The 23,100-nt window shown below is 43.6% G+C and overlaps 1 protein-coding gene across 1 annotated transcript; it reads left to right on the plus strand.

The window, feature by feature from the left end:
- Positions 1-9,023: 9,023 nt before the first annotated feature.
- WDR7 (WD repeat domain 7) lies at positions 9,024-22,875 on the plus strand (the record flags this gene model as incomplete). The annotated part of the gene is made up of 12 exons (XM_008949111.1): positions 9,024-9,182; positions 10,352-10,458; positions 11,079-11,157; positions 11,657-11,831; positions 13,129-13,205; positions 16,231-16,350; positions 16,496-16,641; positions 17,689-17,791; positions 18,839-18,980; positions 19,509-19,757; positions 21,732-21,952; positions 22,660-22,875. Coding segments are annotated over exons 1-12 (1,794 nt in total), but the record flags the coding sequence as incomplete, so codon positions are not given.
- Positions 22,876-23,100: the final 225 nt, after the last annotated feature.

Consider the following 23,100-nt stretch of genomic DNA (forward strand, 5'->3'; position numbering starts at 1 on the left):
AGTTGGTTTTTTTTTTTTTTTGTCCTGCAGATGTGGTCCAGAATTTCTTTTAGCTAAAAAATAAAATAAAGATGGAGGATTTCTTTGCTGAAAAAAGATTGGCTTTTAAAAAGCTTCCTCAGATGTCTGAGCTGCAGGGATTTGCACAGCCGACAGCCTCCCACGGGCGATGACTGGCTTGGTGCATGAGGCAGAGCAGCCAGTGTTGTTTGTCTGGGCTGCAGGGAGACTGCCCCGAGATCCTCACGGGGGAGCTGCTGGAGCCTGGGTCTGGAGCAGCAGAGCCCCACGGAACCCTCAGGCTCACACACTGCTGGTGGAGGGTAGCTGGGCACTGGAGCGGGTTGCACAGGGCAAGGTTGTCAAGTCTCCATCCTTGGAGGTACCCAAAACTTGTCTGAATGTGGTCAGGGGCAACCTGCTCTAGCTGAGCTGGCTTTTGTGAGGGCCTGGGGGATGTGATCTCCTCAGCAGCCTTGGCTGTTCAGTGATTCAAACCTGGTTTGTTAGATTAATCATAGTTTAAGAAAGCAAAAATATGTTGCATTTTTTGATGCCTCTGTAGTGATTCAGAACTAATTTTGAAAGACTGAGAATTACTGAGACTGAGAATTACTGACAGACCTTTAGAAACAATTGGAGTTTAATTGACATTGCAAACTTTACTGACTGTGTTGAATAGCAGAATTGTTGATTTATTCACCATCTGTTTAAAGAACGGTAGGATTATCTAAATGTGTGTTTTCTGATGGCAAAAGATGCCTGCAACTCTGGGTAAAGTACTTCATTTTCTTCTCCCTAGCTCAGTCCTTCTTTTGCATCCCCAAGTGTTGAATGGAAAAGTTTATTTGGAATGAAACTTCAAATGATCAGATTTTTATAGAGCACACTGGATTATTCACATGGAAGCCATGATGTAGCAGAAATGAGCCTTTACCAGAAGTGCATGATTGTCTTTGGAAATGGGTTTAGGGGGGTGTTACCAGGCTTAACCAGTGCCTTTTGGAATGGGAGATCCTGTATGCATGGAAAATACTAGGCATAAAAATTGGCGTTCACTTGGAAATATGCAATCCACTTAGAAGGTTTGTCCTGATGTCATGGATGGCAGCCATCTCTGTACTTACTGGTGGCAATCTCAATAATTATGTCATTTCAATTCTGCTGGAAATACAGAGAAATAGCATTAGCATGTGGTAAACATTGAGAGGGAAAGGAATTTTTTTTTGAACCTTTCTGAGTGGCTTTGTTTGAACGTAAGCGCAGTTCCGTTTATTTAAAAGCAGATGTTTGCTTGGCAGCCTTCAACAGCACGTTTTGGAGCCGGTCCGTGCCGAGAGCATGCGTGGTATACACTTGATTCAGAGATGGGGGTTTTGTCAGGCTCTTTTTGTCTTCACACATATCTGGAGATTAAGTCTTTATATGCGTGTGCTTTAATCAAAGTGTTTGGAACAAGCTGCTCTTGGCTTTTGCTGTGCTCTGTTCAGACAAAGGCGCCTTTGCTCACCTCTTCCCTTCTTTCCCCAAAGGCATGTGCCATTCTCCTGGTGTGCCTCGTGTCCCTCCCGTGGGAAACCGGCTGGGACACGGCACAGACTGGGACAGGGAAGCCCTGGAGCCTTCCAGCAGCCAGGCTGGGTGTCTGTGCAGCTGGTGTTCCCTGTCCCCTGCGGGGGACCCCGCTGGGATCCGCCCCAGCCCGGAGCAGCCGTGGCCCTCGGGTGTGCAGCGCTTCCCACCCCGCCCGGCCCAGCCGGAGGCAGCAGCTCAGCAGCAGGCTGGTCGATGGTGCCTGTGAGCAGAACCCCAGCTGGGCTGCTTTGTGGTGGCAGGACTGAAGTTACTCCCCTGGTTTTGTCGTTCTAGCAGTGTTACTGGTGTTACTGGTGTTTGGCGTGTGCGGGCTGTTGGCGCCGAGCGCTGTAAGAGGGTGAGGAATTTGGGAGCTGCTGTCTGCCAGGTCTGAGCTCCGAAAGCCAGCAGCAGATCCAGGGAGCTGGGCAGGCAGTTCTGCGGTTCTGAAGGACTGAGGTAATCGTACCTTCTGGTTATGTCACCTGAAGACATCTCCAGTCTCATGTTCTACTCTTCCTTCCTCTCCCTCAGCTTTGTTTTCTATTACCCCTACTTCTCCTGAAGCCTTTACTCCTCTATCCACCTGCAGGAATGTTTGAGGACAGGGAAATCTGCATACACATCCGATGCTGGACTGGCCTCAACTGTTGCTCTTTCTCTGCACACGGGACATGGAAATAGAACCAGCTAGAAAATTACAGCCATGTGCTAGTGACAGGTGTGAAAAGAAGCTGCTTTTATTGCCCCAGGGCAATGCAGAGGAGAAAAGTTGCTCTTAATAGCTGCTGGGCCTCCTACCATAAATCAGTTGTGTTCAGGTGCTTTTTCTGGCTGCAAAGCTTTTGTTATGGCTGCTGGTTGAGGGTTACTGTCTTGAGGCTTACAGGACTGAATGAGGTCTCAACACTTCTCAGCGTGACTGAAAGTTGTGGGAAGACTTGAGGACATGGCAAACACAATGATCCTGTTTCAGGGATGGTTTGTATGCCATTCCTGAGGGGGGAGGAAGGCTTGTGGATTTTATCGCCTGTCTTGTTGCGGTCACTCGGAAAGATCAAAGTAGATGCAAAAACCAGATGGACAGGAATGGAAATCATTTCTTAAAATGCTGGGACTGGTTTCCAAGCGTGAGTCGTGGCAGAAGGTAATGACCAGTCTGGTGAAGGCTTTGAGTCCTGCTGTGGTCTGTGTGCAGAATCCGTTTCTTTAGGCGTTATTCTGCTTTGCTGCATGTTGGGTTTATTTTATATAAGAGATGAGGGAAGGAACCAGGAAAATTACCTGACTCTGCTTTTAATCTGTGACAGCAACACTTGCTGGCAGGCTCTCTGACTGCGTGGCTGAGCTTTGCCTGCCTGCCTGTGGCTCTCATGCCTGGTCACTCCCCTGGTGACAGTGAGCGGTGACCTGCTGTGCACCTGAGCGTGGTCTGTGCCATCTGCCTTATACCTTTGTCAGACACTGCTGTACTGTTTTCCGATTGTGATCCGGCTCAGTGAGTTAGCTGTGAATAGTTTACTGTGGTTTAATAGTCCTGAAAGTGCCACTTAATGTTTAGAGGGCTATGGCCTGGTAAAGACGTTTGTGAGTCTTTGATTCAGTATTTAATATATTGTACTTAAGTCAGTTTAATAGCTTTACTCAAATAGGATTTTATCCCAGATTATTAAATTTGCCTTAATACCAGGTTTAAGCAGTGCTCTTGAAGGGGTCACTTGAGTCTTCTACTGGATGAGTGTATTATTTTTAGTTTTTTGGGATCATCTGGTTAACCTAAAGAGTCACTCTCTCATTTAAATACAAAGAGCATAACGTGTCTGAAACTGACTGTATTATATTTTGATCATATGTTTGACCTAATACCACAAGCACGAAACAGGCTGAGGTACTTTGTCCTCAAAAATGAGGACATTTTTGCCTTGTTTTTGATGGGGAAAATAAAAAAGCATAGGACCAGAGGGTGGCTCCCATGGCTGGGAGGCTGCTCGCTGCAGCTGAGAGGTTGTGGTGATGGGGGAGGTTCCTGAGGACAGTGGCAATTCTCACACCTGAGGTGGCACCCAGGCTGGACAGCGGCTCGGCAGGAGAGGAGCTGGGCTGCCTGATGGGTGGGAAGCTGTGTCCTCACAGCCAGGGGTAGGGTGAGGAGGGGAGGGGAGGGTTGTGAGGCTGGGCTGCACGCTGAGCGTGGGCTGGGGCGTCCTGCTGCAAGGAGGCGCTGGCGTGTTGGAGCAACCCGCTGGAGAGCTGTCAGAGTAGTTCTGTGTCCCTGGCTAGGAGAAGAGATGGCAGCAGAAAAACAGACACCTAAGATACTGTAGTTTGAGTGGAAAAATAAACATTTTATTTTGTATTTTATAGTTACCACGTCTGGTGCAACAGCCCTGCTCCTCCAGGCTGTTCTGGTACGTCCTCAGATGCCAGCAGATGGCTTAGGGAGGAGCTACCTGCTGTAGGCCATGAGCAGGAGAGCCAGCTTCACCTAGAGGGAATGCGAGAGACTGGACAGCTTTGGAATGCAAAGTGGTGCCTCTCAGGGCTGTGGAAGGGGGCTGAAGAAGAGAGGCTTTGTGAGTCCAGAGACGTGAGTGGCAGTGACTCCTCATGGCACCACAAACGACAATGATGCTGTGATTTACACTGCAACTCTCAGCTGTGAAAAAGCAAATACGAGGGGGAGGAAAGATCCTTCCTTGTCGGGCAGGAAAGGAAAAAGAGACCCTCTGTATTTGTCAGGTCTTCCCAGGAAGGCCTTTTCCCTCATCCCTGCATCTATGTGTTTGCTGTCTCTGAGAGAAAGGGAATTTGAAAATGAAGAAACTCCACGTATGCTTTTATACATACATGTATCTACATGCATGCATACAGAATCTGAACGTGGTGGGAGTAGGAGGGAACCTCTGGGGATCATGTCATCCAACCCCTTGCTCCAGCAGCTCACCCACAGCAGGGTGCCCAGGGTCACACCCAGGTGGGTTTGGGATCTCTCCAGAGCAGGAGACTCCACAGCCTCTCTGGGCAGCTGCTCCAGGCTTGGCCACCCTCACACCAAAGAATTTTCTCCTTATACCCCTATATATGTGCAACAACACCAACTCATTCTTTTACTGTGTGCTTGGAGGAAGGAAACTGAGATTCTGTCACTTGTGGAAGCAATAGAGAACTTCACAATCCCAGTAAAGACAGAGGGGTTTTACACAAGAAGAGTTCTGCTCATTTTGACGCCTCCAATTTCCAGTTCAAAGTTCCAGTTCCCTTTTCTGCCAAAAAAGCTTGTTCTAGAAAGGTACAGCTAACTGGAAGGTGGATTTCATTAGCCATGGCTGGCTGCATGCTTTTTGCAGTTTGTCAATGGTACAGTGCTTATTTGCTACTGTAGTTTGTCATCACTGATGTAAAAAAATTATTGATTGTTCACAGACAATAAGTGAGTTTGGGTTTTTGCAGGGGGTGTATTCGGTGTTCACCAGTGACTGAGAAGGGCTGAGCTTTGCAGGGCAAATTCTGCAGCTGTCAAAATGGGCTTCTGGTACTTCCTGAAAATGAAGTTTCTAATGAAGGTGTTGCGGTACCATAGTAAAAAACTAGAAGGAAAGAGGTAGTTTTTCTTTTTTGTTCTCTTTCTCTCTCTCCCAAAGGCTGATATGAAATAATGTAAGAATTCTGTTTCTCTTAGGTAAAAGTGTTGAGGCATTAATGTCTTTAAGGCTTTAGAAAGTATCCTGCAGTTAATGTTTTCAGTGCTTTCTCCTGCATGTTCCTGCATGGGAAATACACAATAGGTTAGGTGAGTTACACGTGCTGGTACTTGTGTGTGTTGTAGTATCCTCTGTGTTCCTTGTGAAAGCTCGGTTTGACTCTAGATTTGTAGTAGAGTTGATTGTAAAGTTTTTAGAAATAGTTTGGAAGAGCATTAAACCGACTGCAGAATTTCTAGAGAGAGTTTTGTGCCCTGCTAGGGGAGCTGCTGGATTTAGTCAGAAGCATGGCCGTTTGCAGCTTGAAACAACCCTGCAAATCCTGTGGCCTGGCCCCTGAACTCGGAGTAGTTGGAAGGAATGAGAAGAGGTTTTTACATTTCTTGTCAGCATTTTTACTCCTAGATTTCTCAGCTCTGAAATCATTGATGGATTGCTTTATTACCTATTAAAACTTAGTGCACAGATTGCACTGGTGATGAAATACCATTTAGTGTCATGAAGTGAACCTTGCAGGAAGAGTGCTCATGTCACACAGGTACTTTCAAGGTCACTGCTGGCCAGTGTATCTTCAGCTGGGGGGTGAGAGGAGCACTTGGGGTGCAGTACCTGGGGGGGACTAGCTGTGGCAGCTTTCTGGGTTCATCTGGGCAGTTCTGCGTTTCCAGGCGAGGGTAGCAAGGGAAGAACACTTGAAGGATGTTGTACCTTGGCTGATCTTCAAGGGCTTTAGCAGATAAAAAGCAAAGACATTTCCATCTCTCCCCACACTTCCTAGTGTGTCTTCTGTTTTATTTCATTACAAAAATTAGGTAGCAAAAGAGCCAAATAGTTATTTTGGTTTGGTGATTTTGTTGTTATGATTGCCTTTTATTTAAAATTACAACTCAACAGTTTATTTTTGCTTTTCACTATACTTGTATGGTTATTTCACTCTAAATCAAGTATTTTTAGAATCGTAGCTCTTAGTAAGGTCACCATATTTAAAAATTTTTGATTATTTTACGGTTCTGTATGGTGAGCACCCAGACAGAACAATTGATCTACCATTGCATAACAATTAACACTACATTTACAGGCAGGTTTTACAACTGCCACTTCCAAGGTAGCTTTTAGTATGTTGCAGCAGATAAACTGCTTGCTTGTTGGTCTTTTTTTCACTTGCACATTAAATAACAACTCGAATTACAATAGGTAGTTGTTAATAAAGATTGTCCAAGAGAAGAGCTGCCATAAAATGGCACTTCAGAGTAAGTGGAATTGTTTTTTATGATCTGGATTTTGTGCAAAACCATAATACATCTCTCACTTTGCAGAAGTTGGAGGCTCGTTGCACCCAGCTGGTCCTGTGAGCAATTCTACAGCTTGTAAGCCTAAGCTATTCATGATTCTCTCTTGCTGTCTTCCCTTCCCCCTTTTTTCCATGTTCATTCTCATGTTCAGTGTTGCTGGCAGCAGACACTGGTTGCACTAGGAGTGCAGGCAGCATTTGTCAAAATTAATCAAACTTGACTTTGTTGTAGAAATTATACTGTAATTTTTGTATAGATGACAGACAAATGATTCATTTTGAACTTCTGGTAGTAAAGTAAACCCCAAAGTTTTGAAGCAGATGGTATTTCTGCTGCAGAAAACCTGTTTAAGTGTGGGAGTCACCCTGGGAATGGCCATGGCATTGCCAGAACAAAGGATCAAGCTGGTGGTTGGCACAGGCCGGATCCCTGTAGCTGCTGGTGTTCCTGTCAAACCTGGGTCTGGCTCAGATGGGAGACACTAAACCTCGCGTGGGAGTTTTCAGTGGAACTGAAGATGATTTGATTAAATTCCCACTGTTTCCATGGAAATATGGAGCTCATGCTCTGCATCCTCTGATTGTTCTGTGGGGTGGTGGGGTCAGCACCACCCCATTTGTTTGCTGGGGAGTTCCTTACAACCATCACTGCTGTCTGGTGCCAGTATCGCAGGGACGCAGAGGGACACTGGCTGTCACAGTGGGGATGTGGAGCTGTAGTGAACCTGCCCTGGGTTCAGGATGACCTTTGGTTTGCCTCTGTCGTAACTCGGGGTTTTTTTGTTCCACATCTTCCAAAGTGCTGTAAAACAGGCTTGCAGATCTGTGAACAAATGCAAGTGTGACTGCATCGCTTGGGTGAGGAGAATCTGTATCTACAGAAAGACAGGAAAATAGGCATTTTAAAGAAATATTTCTGCAGTAAATCCTGCCTGTTAGATGTGTTTGTATTCCTCTAGATCAGAAATTCTGCTCTGGGTTGAGCAGAACTAAACCTCTACAAGGCAGTCCATGAGGAACGCTTAGTACAAGCAGTGCACCCATTCATTTGTCACACAGGGCTCCCAGCAGCACCGTTCCCATCACTCCAGCCTTTAACTGTGGCAAAGCAGACTGACTTCTGCAGCTGTATTTGAATCCTGAATCCAGACCAACAGAAAATGTCAGTCTGTCTTCACGTGGCTTCTCTGCCTGATGGTTACACCATGTTTTGGTTATTTCTGAGAGAGTAATAGTAACTGGAGTGGGTCTTAAGTATGTCTTTATATAAACTCACCATTGCCCAGTTCCAGACTAGAGTTTCACTTAAGCAGACTCTCATTCAAGCACCCTACAGGACAAACCATTTTTTAAGTAGTTGGCAAGCTCTGAGTGTTGCTAACAAAAACAGTGGCTTGTTTTGGTGTTTGAGTCTTGTGCTAATCCTCCTGACTGTTTTTTATTGCTGCAGTTTGAGTTGCTATGATGTTTTCTTTCTCTCTGAGATGATTCAAACACGTCTGTTGTTCTCTCCTTCCCAGTCACAAAGAAAATTTTTCTCCATGTTATTTACATCAGTATATTCCTTAGGTACTAAGGAAGAGAAGGTTGCATCTATTTCTTGTTGGGTCATGGACAGGATCTTGTTCGTAAGGCAAATCATTGTGATGGAAACTACCTTCAGCTATGAAATAAGCACATCTAGTGCTGCTGCAGCTCCTCAGCAGGCTTTGGTTTCAGTGGTAGCTGGCCAGTTGGTGCTTTCTATTCATCAATACAAATTGACTCTTAAAAAAGAAAAATAAAAAAAAAAGGAGGGGAGGGGAAAAGATGTTTTAAGTCCTGCAGTGCCATGGGGCAGGGGTCACAGGGATAAGATGCCTGCCTCTCAAGTGGCAGTCTCCAGAGCCCTTCAGGTCTGGGTTGGGAAGCAGCTCGCGATGCTTGGCAGTGCTGGAGAAAGGAGAGAGCATAGGAATCAGCCTGTGCTTGCTGTGTTTATTCCTTTCCCAGCTTTCTGTAGTGCCAGGTAGTGCTGATACCGTTTTTTCCCCTCAAACCACATCCTTTGGTATTGCACATTCGAATTCCTTTCCCATGGTTCTGTCTAAGCAGCTCTTCCTTGTGTGGGGCTGTGCCTGCTAGAAGAAGGCAGGATGTAGAAGTAAATCATGAGCAGTGGTGGTAGAGAGATGATACTTGGGAAATATTTGCCACTCAGACTTAGAGACCAGGAGCTGAAAGGTTCAGAACTAACATGTCTTTTTAATTAGGCTATTTCTGTTTCTAATTAGCTGCTGTGTGTTCAGTCAGCCTCTGTGTGAGGGGATGTGAACTACCAGAGTGAGAGTTTGAATTGAGGAATGGCATTGGAAATGTTTCCCACCTCTCATTTCAGCCAATGCAGGGTGTGTGTATTCCAACATAAGTATCCTTACCCTTTCCTGTCTGGGTTGAATTGCAGGTGTGAGAGCAGGATGGCTGGGAACAGCCTGGTCCTGCCCATCGTGCTGTGGGGCCGCAGGGCCCCCACCCACTGCATATCCACCCTGCTGCTCATGGAGGACGCCTCCGTCATCGTCACCGGCTGCCACGACGGGCAGATCTGTCTCTGGGACCTCTCTCTGGATTTAGAGGTGAGCCTGGACTCGGGAGTCTCCATTATCCTGCTGTTTGAAGTGCCTGGGTGCTGGTGTGATTGATGTATTCTGGGATATGGTATCTGCCTGGGTCTCCTGCACCCTGCTCACTTGCCCTTCCTCCTCTCCCGGGGCCTGGGCTGACAGGCCCGCCCTGAGGACTCGAGCACAGGGAGAACATTTGGCTCTTGAACTTTACTGCTCCTGCAGTGACTCTAAGTCATCACTTCCCCTTTTCTCAAGCTGCACTAAACTAGTTACTCTCAAGTTGAGCCACTTAATATTGTGTTGTGAAAACAGATTCCAGGGATCAGAGGACTGTACTTGGAGAACTTTTAAAGGTTATTATTTTCTTCATGTGTTTCTTTTTTCCACATGAAAGCTGAAAGAAAAGAGGCTAGTAGCAGAGGTAAAGGTTGGTGATTAGTTGTTTTGAGTTGAAATCTGCAGGTGTCTGCATGGAATATGATCTCATAGTTGGCGTTGGTAGAGAGATGTAAACTCTTGGAATGGAATAGCAAAAAAAGTCCTTTCTTTTAAACAAACAAACCCCACAAACAAACAAAACAGTAAAAAAAAAAAAAGTGGCATGTTTCAGGAAGAGTGTGTACTGAATAGCTAGAAGTCTCAATAAAATCTCAATGTCTGTGAGTTACCCCTATAAATTATGTTTATGTCTGGTATGTTTAAAAAGATAGAATGAGAGAAAGCAACTAGTTCTTTCTAGGAAGGACAAAGGGCAGTTTTCTTTTTTATCTTTAATCTATGCATGGGCTTTAGATATATAAAGTTATTTAGGAATATGTGGGGTTGTGAACAATACTTGATACGTGGGGAAACTACTGTTGCAGTACAACACTTTTTTTTCATTCAAATTGAGCCAAATTCAGCTTATGATTTAAAAATATTGATAGCATAGATTTGACACAATGCGTTTTTTGTCCATTAATTTGCATTTCAATACTGGGTAGAAGCTTTTTTACCTACTATAGCAGCATTCTGTAATAACAGAAGGTTATGTATCTGCTGATATGCTAATTAGATGTGTATGTGTGTATGTATATTAACACATTCATATAATGCACAAAATGGAAATCTGGGATATGTATAGTCTGGTAATAGTGCTTATTTTATTTTTACTTCACATTCTGTTTCCCTGATTCTAGATTAATCCCAGAGCTCTGTTGTTTGGTCATACAGCCTCAATTACTTGTTTATCAAAGGCCTCTGCTTCCAGTGAAAAGCAGTATATAGTGAGTGCCTCAGAGAGCGGGTGAGTTTCCTCAGGGGTTCTTGATGTGCAGGTCTGCTAACCCATGGAAGTGGAGGGGAGAGGAGACATCAGATTGTTTCACATGCATGGCCTTTCTCACTCGTGTGACAGATTTCCAAGTTTTAAAACATAACTTACATTTCTGTTGCAGAGTTTGATTTTTATCCTTAAGAAAAAATATGTCAGCAGTACATTTTATTTTTGAAGCTGTTTTATTTATGACTCAAAGTAACTGTTCAGAGAGGGAAGGGGAAAAGGGGGTTTCTGCACAATTGACATTAATGGCCATTGCAGTCAGATAATTTAAAGAAAGAAGTTGTACTCTAACTTTTCAATAAAACATACTTTCTACACTTGTATTTTAGCCTAGATTTTGGGCCAATTTTTTGAAAAGTTACCAAATTTGATAAGTTACTGGTTTTGTCATTCATAACTCACAGATGTTATTCCTGCCCCACCTTTCCATCCTCTGCCTCAGGCTGAATTTTACCTAAATGTAGTTCATATAGTTGCTAACAAATGGCTGAGAAGGTGATGTTTCTCCTAATGTAAATGATTTTTAGACTCTTGAAAGACTGAAGTGTTTTACAAGTAGTTTTAATCTGCCTTTTATATTTCAGGGAGATGTGTCTATGGGACGTGAATGATGGGAGATGCATAGAGTTTACTAAACTAGCCTGTACACATACAGGCATACAGGTTAGTGTCTGGTAGAGGTCCTGTTCTGTATTGCAAAGCATGGATAACTATAGATTAGTATCAGAACAAGGCTGCTTTGGTTCTTTTTAAGCTTAGTAATAGCATTATATGCATACTTCAGGACCTCCTGAATAATTTACCCTGTGTCATCAAATGCCCTAGAGCTGGAAATAAGTGCTGTGCTTCAGCATTTGAAAAGTATTTCTGGAAAGAAAGGAGGGAAGTGAGAAGGTTTTTTAGAGGAGTACTGCCAGAGGGGTGAGGGTGTGTGCATGATCCTAGCTGGGAAGGCTGGGACAGGCTTCTGTGGTGTCCAGAGCAAGGAATCCCTTGGGAAGGCCGTGGGAAAAAGGGGGGGCCTCTGTGAAAAGTGCAGAGTAGTCATTTTGAAACACACAGGCATTAGAAAATATTTATGAAATTATGGTTTTGAGTAAGATTAAAGCAGCTAATGTGTCTCATTGAGCATAATTTCTGTATTTTGTCTGTGTCCTTCTAGTTCTATCAGTTTACAGTTGGGACTCAGTGTGAGGGGAGGCTATTATGCCATGGACATTATCCAGAAATTCTTGTTGTGGATGCTACCAGCCTTGAAGTTCTTTATTCTTTATTATCAAAGATATCTCCTGACTGGATCAGCTCCATGACTATCATTCGGTCCAACAGAACCCAAGGTAATTACTTTTGTTGCTTTTATTATGGCTTTGCCTCCTGTTTGGGAGAACACCATTTTCAACTTTTTCAAGAACCTGGAAAAGAACTAGAATGTTACTACTTGTGATCTTGGGTGACATCCAGCCAGCACTATCCTTTCCTAGCTATTTATTGGCATTTTTTACAAGACAGAGACATCCTATGAGTATTTCTTCTTGTTAGTAGCTTTATAAACTGCCATAACATTTTCAAACCTATTATTGTAGGAAATGTGTTTAAGGAATGTGCTGATTAAGTTACACAAAAGGATTAAAAACCTGAAGACTGTAGGGGGAGGAACTTCTGGAAGGGATGATGGCAGTCAGTGTGGTGGAGAGGTGTGGGTAGGCTTGTGCTCAGAGGTGCATGGGCTGACGTGCTCTGAAGCGAGCCCTGTCTGCACGTTTTTGTTGCCCTGCTAGATCCTGTTAATTTGCTGGGCTTTAAATTCCTGCAGGGATCTTGTTCAGGTTGTCCTCTTGTGGGGACCATAGTTCCTAAGAGGTTTGGGGAACACTGGGAAGGAGGTTTCTGACAAAAGGAGAGACTTTTATCTTGGGTTAAGGCTGACAGCACTTGTAAACAGTGTTCCCCAGGTCCTGGGGAGGGAAAGCTCAGTTCCTAACCCCACCACATCGAAGCTGCTGGAGCAACTGGAAGTGAACTCAGGGATTATGTGTTTCCTGGTGTTGCCTTAAATTTAATTTCTTGTCTTGTAATTGTTTTTATATTACAACAAAGAAGTAACCCCGTGGATTTTGGTCTTAGACCAGTCTTACCTGGTGGAAACAGGAGTGTCTAGGAAGTTTGACAGGCACTTGATAGTTTTGTGAAGGTGTTAACTCTAATGGAGTAATCTTGCAGAGATGCTCTCTAGGGACCCTCAGGTTCCCTTTGAACTTCAGTGTCGGGGCAGCTGGGTGTAAGCCAGAAATCTCCCCAAATCTCTCCCAGGAAGAGGGAGTGGTGGGACAACCCACAATGTCTGACAGCAATAGAAGAAAGACCTGTGACTTGCCTCCCCCCCATTTAATTGGAGCCTGGAGTGTTGTCTGAGAGGGGTAAACACACCACGGCAGGGTCTGTGCCTGTGCACGTGCTGCTGGAACGCTGCTTTGCGGAGAAACATTTGATTTTGAAGCAAACACTTCAGGAATGTTTTGATAAACTTGTAATGTTGAGGTACTCTTGGTATATTTTTGTACTCAGATATGCATAAGTGTGCAACAAAATGAGGACGTCCTCATACTTATCAGCTGCCTCTTTGTTTTTCCCCAGAGGATACTGTTGTAGCAGTTTCGGTGACTGGCATCCTGAAAGTATGGATAATAACCTCTGAAGTTAGTCGTGTGCAGGTAAACAAAGGCTTCTGAATTAATGATGTTTCCTGTTGTGATGAAGGGAGAACTTCTATTAATGGTGTTTCCTCTTCTTCCAGCTACTAATCACATCAAGGTTTTTTTTCCTCTTTGCCATTCGAAAATCAGCTTCCTTAATTTTGCTTTACTGATTCTTCAGGTAACCAGCAGGACCCCGTGTCTTTCTCACCTATGATTCAAATAACTTATTTTAAAATTAAAAGTAATATAATCTCCAATTTCTACAAATCTTTATTTGTACTATATGATTTGCACTAATGTACAAATATTCTTGTTAATGTACAATTATTTTCCTTTTGATTTTTTTCCCCTTTAAAATTCCTGTTCTTTCCTGGAGTCATCTCATGCTACATTGCACAGGAGTTTCAAGTTCCAAAGGGAATTTAGTAAGATTGTTACAAGTAATGTTTAATTTCCTAAAGTGTACTGTGTACATAACTTCATTCAGCACACGCCAACTCTTATATCCAAGAGCGTGCAGTGTGAGTACTCATTAGCATCATCCCCCTCAGCTAATAAATACGTGGTTACTCTCTGTAGTACAGAGTAGAAATCAGTCTGAGTTAAAGCTTGCCCTGTATTGCACAGGGAGTGTGTGTCTTAACAGAGTGATGGCATTACAGAAGTGGCATTATCACAATACTACTTCTTTTTAGGCTTAAGTTCTCCAGCTGCATTTCTCATGCTCTTAGAATAGCTGTACTTAATGAAACTATAATGAAATCTTTTTAAAGTATAACTATTAAGTTTTATTTAATATTACATTTTATTATTAAATGTAGTCCTTTCTTTGAGGAAGATAAGGAGTGAGACGTAGAGAAGCCTGAAGGGTTTGCTGAGCAAAGAATACAGTTTTTGGGGATATTCATTATCAGGGATAATATGCATGGCTCTGTTATTTGGCAGTTCCTGCCCTTGTGTGTACTAATGGATAAAAGTGTGAAAGGAGATTTCCTGTGTGCCTTGTAGACCTTTGGCAAATCAACTGCTCACAGAGACCTCTCATAAAAGATATGCTTTATTGTAGAGGCTTAGCAACTATGCAAAAATAAACTTATATGAATTGACTATTTTTTTAATTAACTTGTTTATTTCTGAGAACTTTATAATGCAAAAGCAACAGAGTCTGCATTAGCCTGGAAGGCCAATGTAATGGAATCCCCTGCTTTTGACCCCAGCAGGGACAGAGGTGGTGGTCCAGGGAGGTTTGTCTGGTGGTTTCACACTTGATGAAATTATGTTTGCTCTCAAAGTGTTTTCTGGAAACCTTTGACATGCAGCTAGCAATGTTTAACCAACATCACATCCAACAGTTACACTTAAAGAAAGCAGCTGTGAGCAGTGAACAACACTGGCTGTTGTGAAAGAAACAAGCACAAGGAGATAACTAAACAGGAGCTGCTCACAGTCTGGTCTGTTTGGCATGTGGGGAACAGAGGAAGAGTGAGATGTGAGCTAGGGCTGCCTAGTTTCAGCTGACAGGGTGTGAGGAGTCCCTCACAGTGGTGGTACTGAATGGGCACTGCCAATCTGCCCAGCTGGGGAGTTTGTTTGGCTTCAGTGGGGGCAGAGGATACCACATGCTCCTGCAGAGCTGCTTGTGAGGAGTCACAGGATAAGAACTGCCACAAGTGTTTGGTTTTTCCTTAGAAGTTGGCCATCTGGCGTCTTATGAAACTCCATCACATGGTCTCTGTCGTGTTCCTAAGTTCAATTTGAGGAAGAAAAAAAAATCAGCTGGGTATTTTCCTGTTATCTGTTTTCCATCTGTGTGCTGGGCTGCACAGAGACTCTCAGTTTCAGATCCTGGTCACTGTCACACTGTCTGAGCACTTAAATGCTTCCTGTGTAGCACAGAATGCTTATTCTCCATCCTGAAGTTGAGGAAATAAGACAGGATTTTCCTGAAATATTGCCACAGATCTGTAACAGAATAAGGTGTTGTGATCTAGGACATCTGAGTTTCTACTATGCCTTAACTGTCTGGCTGTCCTGACCTTCCCTGCCCTGTCTTGATAAGGATGTATTTCATGGAAGTGAAGAGCCCTGTGAAGTCAGTTAAAGGGATGGGCCCTGCAGACAGGTCCTTCTACTCACTGCAGGTTATCTGCAGCCTTCTGTTGTTGCAGCCAGGTTTTTGTAACAGAGCTGGAATCTTCTGGTGATGAGTGAATGGCATGGCTGCCCCTCCTTCCTTCAAGGTATCCCAGTCTGACAGTCAGTCAAAGTGAGGATGAGCCCAGGGGCTTTGGGTGTGTCAACTCTGGACAGGTTAGCAGTGACCACCCTCAGTACAACCAGAGGAGGAGGTGTTGCTGGGAGGTGGGCCCAGGTGACTCACAGCGTGGCACCAGGGTGGTAGGTGGGGCAGATACTTGGACCCAGCGGAGGGTGTCTGGCCACACAGGTAAGAGCCCACACTGTGGTAGTGCTAGGCTCACTCAGAAGAGTGTGGCCAGCAGTGACTTCACAGAGAAGTGATCTCCTCCTCATGGGGTTGTTTTTGTCTGTCTTTGCAAGCCGGTTTCTTACCTGTCACTTGCACAGTTCTGCTTTTTTGTGTGTTTGCTGCTCTTGTGACAGTGCAAACTTGAGTCTTCATGAGAGGAAAGTTGGTGTGCAGGATACAGTATACCCACAGGAGCACCAGACTAAACCATGGTGTTGATTTCAGTTAAAACTTACAGGAACGTGACTCAGGTTTCTCATTTGCTCATGAATTGAGTGAGTTTAAAACTACCAAGAAACACCTTTTTTGGAAGATGTGATTACAGAAGATAGTACAGCTCTGTTTAATTTCAGACAGATAGTTTTAAATAAAATGCAGTTAACGTTGGCTTTGGTGTGTTGTTTTTTAGGACACAACACCAGTGTATGAAGAGGAGTCGAAGCCTATTTATTGCCAGAACTGTCATTACAGAAGCTAGTACAGCTCTGTTTAATTTCAGACGGATAGTTTTAAATAAAATGCAGTTAACATTGGCTTTGGTGTGTTTTTTAGGACACAACACCAGTGTATGAAGAGGAGTCGAAGCCTATTTATTGCCAGAACTGTCAGAGCATCTCCTTCTGCGCGTTCACGCAGCGGTCGCTGCTGGTGGTGTGCTCCAAGTACTGGCGGGTAAGGGCAGCTGATGGCACTGCAGGCAGGCATTTAGACCAAGAGGCTCTAAGTCCCTTTAATGTATCTGTTGAAACCCAAATTAGCTGCTGTCTGGGCATTTTAATCTGTAATTGGATACTGACAACGGGCTGTTTCTTGCCAGGTTTTCGATGCCGGAGATTATTCCCTCTTATGTTCAGTCCCTAGTGAGAACGGTCTGACCTGGACTGGTGGTGACTTTGTGTCAGCTGACAAAGTGATTGTATGGACTGAAGATGGCCAAAGTTTCATATATAAATTACCAGCCAGGTAATCAACAGCAATACTCCATTTCTTTCTTTATTTCTTGAGAAAAGAACAAGACCAGCTTTGAAAAAATGCTGAGTGGCTTTGGCTTTTTTTATAAAACCATTTGGCTGTTGCAGAAACCAGTATCCCAGGAGCATATGGGCAAGTGGTGTCCCCGAAATGTGTCCTGTTGAAGCCACACTCAGTGATTTAGATTGCCTCACATGAGGTTGCTTCACTATTTCTGATACTATACTAACTCTTTTTCACGTTCTAATGGAGCTGTGTGATGGGAATAGGTGCACTTTGTTGTTAAACAAGTGTAACCAATTGAAATATGATTTAAATATTTCCTTAACCAGGTCCAAATAAGGAAGAAATAAGGTGTTGCTCTGTGGAGTAGAATGTAAATGATGATTGTGCTGTGGTAGCAGAGTACCCCTTCAGCACATTAAGGGAAGGCATGAGCAGCTGAGTTTGTGCACATCAATGTGAAAATATAAAATGAACTTAAAATTAGGTATCAGAGAGGTTAAATAAATGCAGAATGACAAAAAGAAAATAAAAATCTTATCTTCCAACATCTTCATGACATGGAAACCCCTCTTTGCTTTGGGTAGAGATGAAGTTTTATCTTGGTAATCCTTGACTATTCCTCCATAAATCAGGTGAGAATTCCTTTCTCACCCTCTTCTGTGTTCAGAGCATATGGATGTGAGCAGATCTCTGTGATTTGTCAGAGCAATCCTTGTGTTTGGGGTCGTTTGGTCTTGAGTCTGAGGCCAGATGTGTTGAAGTGCAAAGCAGCCCTTATGCCAGGTGTCCTTCAGTTCCAAGTGTGTGTGTGGGAACTGGGCTGGACACATTTGGAGCAGTTAATTCATGAAGCATACCCTCTACAGTAAAACAGAGTAATCATCTGCTATGCACTTTATTAACAATTAAAAAGTGGAACGTTTAGTGGCTTGATGGTTGCTTTTGTTTAGTGCTGTTGAGTTAGCTAGTGAAGTGGTGATCACTCTGGTAACACAAGGAATTTTATTCCTTTCCCTTTGTTCTTAAACCCAGCTGCCTACCAGCTAGTGATTCGTTTCGCAGAGACGTGGGGAAAGCAGTAGAAAATGTTATTCCACCTTTATTGTACAGTGTGCTGGACAGAGCAGAGAAACAGGTAAAACTTGGGTTTGGGGGGTTTCTTTTATGGAGTGCCTTTCTTTTTTATGGGGTTGAAACTTGCCTAACACCGTGACCAGTCCTTTGCTTTCAAAGCAGACCTCTGGGATTTCTTCTTTTCCCAGAGAAAGTAAACAGGGGCAGTTTCCCTGCAGTTTGGTTTGATTCTTGTTGATTTTCAGATGAGTGCAGAGATTTGTCTCTGACCGAGTGACTCTTCAGCTGTGATATACTAGGAGTTTATCATTTGTCAGTGCCTGGAGAGCTACAAACCAGGCTGGGAAGTGCACGGTGATTAGGTGATAACTGAGCAAGAGAAGAGCCTTTAGAATCACAGCATTGAATTTGAAAGCTGGAGTCCTTGCAAAGTAAAGAAAAACAAGTCTTGTAGGCCCAAGTCCTCTCTGAGCTATACTTCATTTTTGTCTTCTGCTGTGCACTGTATCTGCTATGAACTAATATACCTAAGGTTGCTGTATATGTCTAGTACTTATAACTGCACTATGAGGTAACTGATTTACAAATGCTGTTATTACAAGACTATGGTAGAGATCCTTTTTTTTCATCTTAACTATTTAATCCGTTGCCAAATTTGGACAAGAAAAAAATTAATGTATTTGTTTGGTGGTATTTTTCCTTTATGTTGGTAGTCAATATGAAAACATTTTGCTTCTGTTGTGGAACATGTTCCTTATTAAGTAGTGTAACTTCAGCTCACCATTGCAGTTGGGATGTTAACAGCTTCAGAGAACACACAGACAGATATAAAATATTCTAAATATGAATATATTTAGAACAAAGCCAAATATATATAAAAATCTTATTTTCCTCTCCCCTAAACCTGTGATGACTTCTGTAACTAACCACGATTTCTTCTGATTCATATTTTTGTAGTTATTCTTTCTCTTGTAAGGAAGGTAAAGCATAAAGGAGCTACTTTTTGTCCTGCTTTTAAAATGGACAGTGGGGAAAGTAAGTATTGAGGTTAGCACATGCTTGGCCTGTGTTTTGAAGTTGTTGTTTGTTTTTTTTGTTTTTTTAACAGCTACTAATATGTCCTCCAGTTACTCGATTCTTCTGTGGGCACAGGGAATTTTCCTATAAGCTTTTAATCCAAGGAGACTCTTCAGGGAAACTGTGCATTTGGAGTGTGCCTGATACTCTTGAACAACAAGACAGTGCAAAAGGTACACTGAGTTCACAGGCTTGTTGCCAGGCCTTTTAGTGGGCATCTCTGTGTGTTTGGTTGCTGGATAACACACTGCTGCTTTTCCTACAGATCCGTTAAATTGTTTTTTTTTCTTAATTGCGTGCTTCTTATGAGTTACACAACTTAGTTTTCTCATATATGATCAAAATCCTAATACCTGAAAAATATTCAGAGTAAATTCAGTTTTCACTGCTTGATTCCAAATCCTAGCTGTGGTCGTTGCTGCCTGCCTGTGTAACTGCCTCTTGTAGCTTGAATCACACACTTCTCCATCTCTCACGCGCATTGGTTCCACGTGTTGCTGTAGCTCCACTCGGGTAGGGAGCAAACTAATCTCCAGGATGTACCTTTTACTGTGTTCCAAGTGTGGTAATGAGATGTACTTAAACTTTGAGATCTTTTTAGAAAAGTGTTCTGTATTTCCATTCTTGATTTTTACTTTTTCAAAGCCTTCTCCTGACTCACCCTTTCCTTTTTTTTTTTTTCTTTCCTTCTTTTTAAACAGGACTGCAAACAACCACTTCAATATCTCTCCAGGAAGCCTTTGATAAACTTACCCCTCGTCCTGCTGGGATTATAGACCAACTGAGCCTAATACCAAACCTGAAGGAGCCCCTCAAGGTCACGGCCAGCGTGTACATCCCCGCGCACGGGCGCCTGGTCTGCGGCCGCGAGGACGGCAGCATCGTCATTGTGCCGGCCACCCAGACGGCCATCGTGCAGCTGCTGCAGGGAGAGCACATGCTCAGGAGGGGTACGTGCCTCAGAGGGGCACGTGGGTGGCTCGGGAGGGTATGTGGCTCGGGAGGAGCGTGTGGGTGGCTCAGGAGGGGACGTGCCTCAGGCCGGGAAGTGCCGCGGCTCCCGCGGGCATGCTGGGCGGGCAGGGCCACGCACCCGAGGGCTCGTTCCAGAGTGGGAGTTAAGTCACTTTGCAGGCAGAATTCACCTTGGTACAAGGAGGGCATCAAGGTGCTGGAGCCAGCTCCAGAGAAGGGCAACGAAGCTGAAGAAGGGTCTAGAGCCCAAGTGTGATGAGGACCTGGTGGTGCTGAGCCTGGAGCAAAGGAGGCTCAGGGGAGACCTTCTGGCTCTGCACAGCTCCTGACAGGAGCCTGGAGCCAGGTGGGGGTCAGGCTCTGCTCCCAAGGAACCAGTGATAGGATAAGAGGAAATGGCCATGGGTGGCACCAGGGGAGGTTTAGGTTGGACCTGAGGAACAATTTCTTCCCCTTGAGGGTTGTCCAGGGCTGTGCCAGACTGCACAGGGCAGTGGTGGAGTCCCCACCCCTGGAGGCGTTTCCAGGCCGTGGAGATGTGGTGTGAGGGACACGGGGCAGTGGGGACCTGGCAGTGCTGGGGGAGTGGTTGGGCTCATGATCTTAAAGTTCTTTTCCAACCTAAACCATTCTGTGATTCTCTGAACTTTTTCCTTAACAATTCCGATATTCTGCTATGGAGTGAGAAACCTGAGAAATAAATTAACTTGCCAGCTTGCATCAGTTCTGGAGGTGTCCCTTCCCTGGAAAGCTTTGGATATTTCTCCTGGGCTTTTGAGGTGCAATAGCAAAGCCAAGGACGGGGAGGGACACAGACCCAGAGCCCTCCTGTCTCTTTGAGGATGGTTCTGGCACTGCCTTCAGCTGGGCTGCCGCTGCGCCTGGGGAGAGCTCCTTGGGAAAGCAGCACATCTGACAGAGAATTCCTCCGTGTGTGCTCTAGTTAGCTGAGTGTTATACCTTGCCCTGCTGTCGTGTATTTTGGTTCCAGATAATGTTACTTTTTTACTTTTGTGATCACAGTTGCAGAACAAATATTTAGATTTTCATTTTTACAAATATTGATAAATGAAAGAGCCATATAAATATTTTTCTGTAAATATACCTGTGAGCTTGTCAGTTATATACAAGGCTGTTGGTTCTACTGTTTCCTTTGGATAACTGATCTACTTTATATAACTTTATACAAAAATTATTTTTTTTTTAATGTGAAGTTGGCTTGCCTCAAAGTTGGTACATTATTCCACAAAAAAGTGTTGGTGAATCTTACCCTCCTAAAAATGCTGAGGTGCCCATGTGAGTTCTGTGTGAGGTTTGCTGTGGTTGCTAGAGACTGTAATCACCTAGAGGCTGAAAGTTCAACCATATGCTGCAGGTGTTGCATAGAAAATTTCGTTCTGGTATTTAAATTGCTCAGCCTGTTTTGTCTGATTTGCCATCTAAAAAGCAATCTGAGGCCTGTTTTTTGGCATCCAAAACCTCTTCTGCACAAGCACCAAACTCATAACGCTGCAGACTTGCATGCTGCTGTTGTGGCCAGGGCAGGGTAAGATTGGGCAGTTCTGGTACCAGTCCTTGGGGTTGTAACCTTGGATAAATCCATGTGTGATTAGAAAAGGAATTTATTCTTTCCCATCTATGTGGCATTTTAAATTTATTTTCCTTTTTTTTTTCTGGGAATTTTTAGGTAGGAGGAGTCTTTTAAGACAACTGAATTACTTCAGTTAAAGATTTACTGAGCCCATGTCCACCAAAAAAATTATAAACACTTTAAAAAAAACAAGACAGCGCTAATTTTGTAAGAACTTCTGTTAAAAATTGCAGTATGTCTGGAGTTTTTTCATCAAGAACAGTGTTTTTGTTTGTTAGTTGTCCTACTGAATTCCATATTTCTCTTCTCTTTTTTCATTTTTTCTTTTCCCCCTTTCACCCCTTACCCAACTTCTCAGGTTGGCCACCTCACCGGACTCTCCGAGGCCATCGAAACAAAATTACATGTTTACTGTACCCTCATCAGGTTTCTTCTCGTTATGATCAAAGGTATTTGATCTCAGGTGGTGTGGATTTCTCAGTCATCATATGGGATATATTTTCTGGAGAGATGAAACATATCTTCTGTGTACATGGTGGAGAAATTACACAGCTTCTAGTTCCACCAGAAAACTGTAGTGTAAGTTTTACATAATACGTCTGATAACCTGTCTCACACTTTCCATAAATGGTGCAGCTCCTCAAATCCTCCTTGAGAATGGGAGTGTCACAGGAGGTGCTGGAGAGGCAGCACTGACCCATTGTCTGACTGGCAGATGCTTCATTGTTCTGTTAACCCAGGGTTTATTCACGTTGTGTTTCGGCTACATAAAGGATTAAAAATAGTGGAAAAACTGCATATTAAAGCCTAGCTAGCTGGGGGAACATTTAGCATTTTATGGTGTGCAGCATTAGCAGTGGGAGATGATTTGCATGGCATAGAAGCAGCCTTGCCCCTGGAGGTGCTGGTGAACATGAAGGGCAAACATTCCCCAACAGTTATGCTGTGGCTTTTAGAGGCAGTTTTGCCTCTTGTAATGTGAAGGAGTTGATAGAATTTAGTGGACAAAATTACATGAATTTACTTGAAAACTGTGATCTCTTTTTCGCTCAGCAAAACAGGTTCTAATGCCCCTTTGCTCTTTTTGATGTGCAAGAGGTTGGAATCAGGAGAATTTCTTCTGTTTCTAGTGACCTCAGTGAGTTTAGCCATAGGCTTACATACCTGCTTTCTGTTTATAAAACAGGTTGTTGATCACCATGCTGGGTCTGGTGAAGAAGACATTGTAAGTTCAAAATCTCTGCATCATGATTAAGATTTCTTTTAATTTTTTTTTCTTTTGTTAGGCAAGAGTCCAGCACTGCATTTGCTCTGTTGCCAGTGATCACTCCGTGGGGCTTCTGAGCCTGCGGGAGAAGAAATGCATCATGCTGGCATCCCGTCACCTCTTCCCCATTCAGGTGATCAAATGGAGGCCTTCCGACGACTACCTGGTGGTGGGCTGTTCAGATGGCTCTGTGTACGTCTGGCAGATGGACACTGGTAAGCTCAAGTTCAAACAAGTTAGTTAAAAAAATGTTTAGATGCATATCTATATATGATTGCAGTTCTGTATAAGTTCCGTCTGAGTGAAGAGTCAAAATTTGGACGTTTATATTTGGAAATTTAGCACTCTATATATTCTAAAAATTTGTAGATTAGGTAAGATTTTATTAAATATGTAATTTAATACTTGGAATAACTCATTCAGTTTTGGAGAGGTACATCTTGCTGTGGCTGTCTTTTCC

This window comes from Merops nubicus, unplaced genomic scaffold (genome assembly GCF_000691845.1).
Source record: "Merops nubicus isolate BGI_N331 unplaced genomic scaffold, ASM69184v1 scaffold22721, whole genome shotgun sequence".
Taxonomy (NCBI): domain Eukaryota; kingdom Metazoa; phylum Chordata; class Aves; order Coraciiformes; family Meropidae; genus Merops; species Merops nubicus.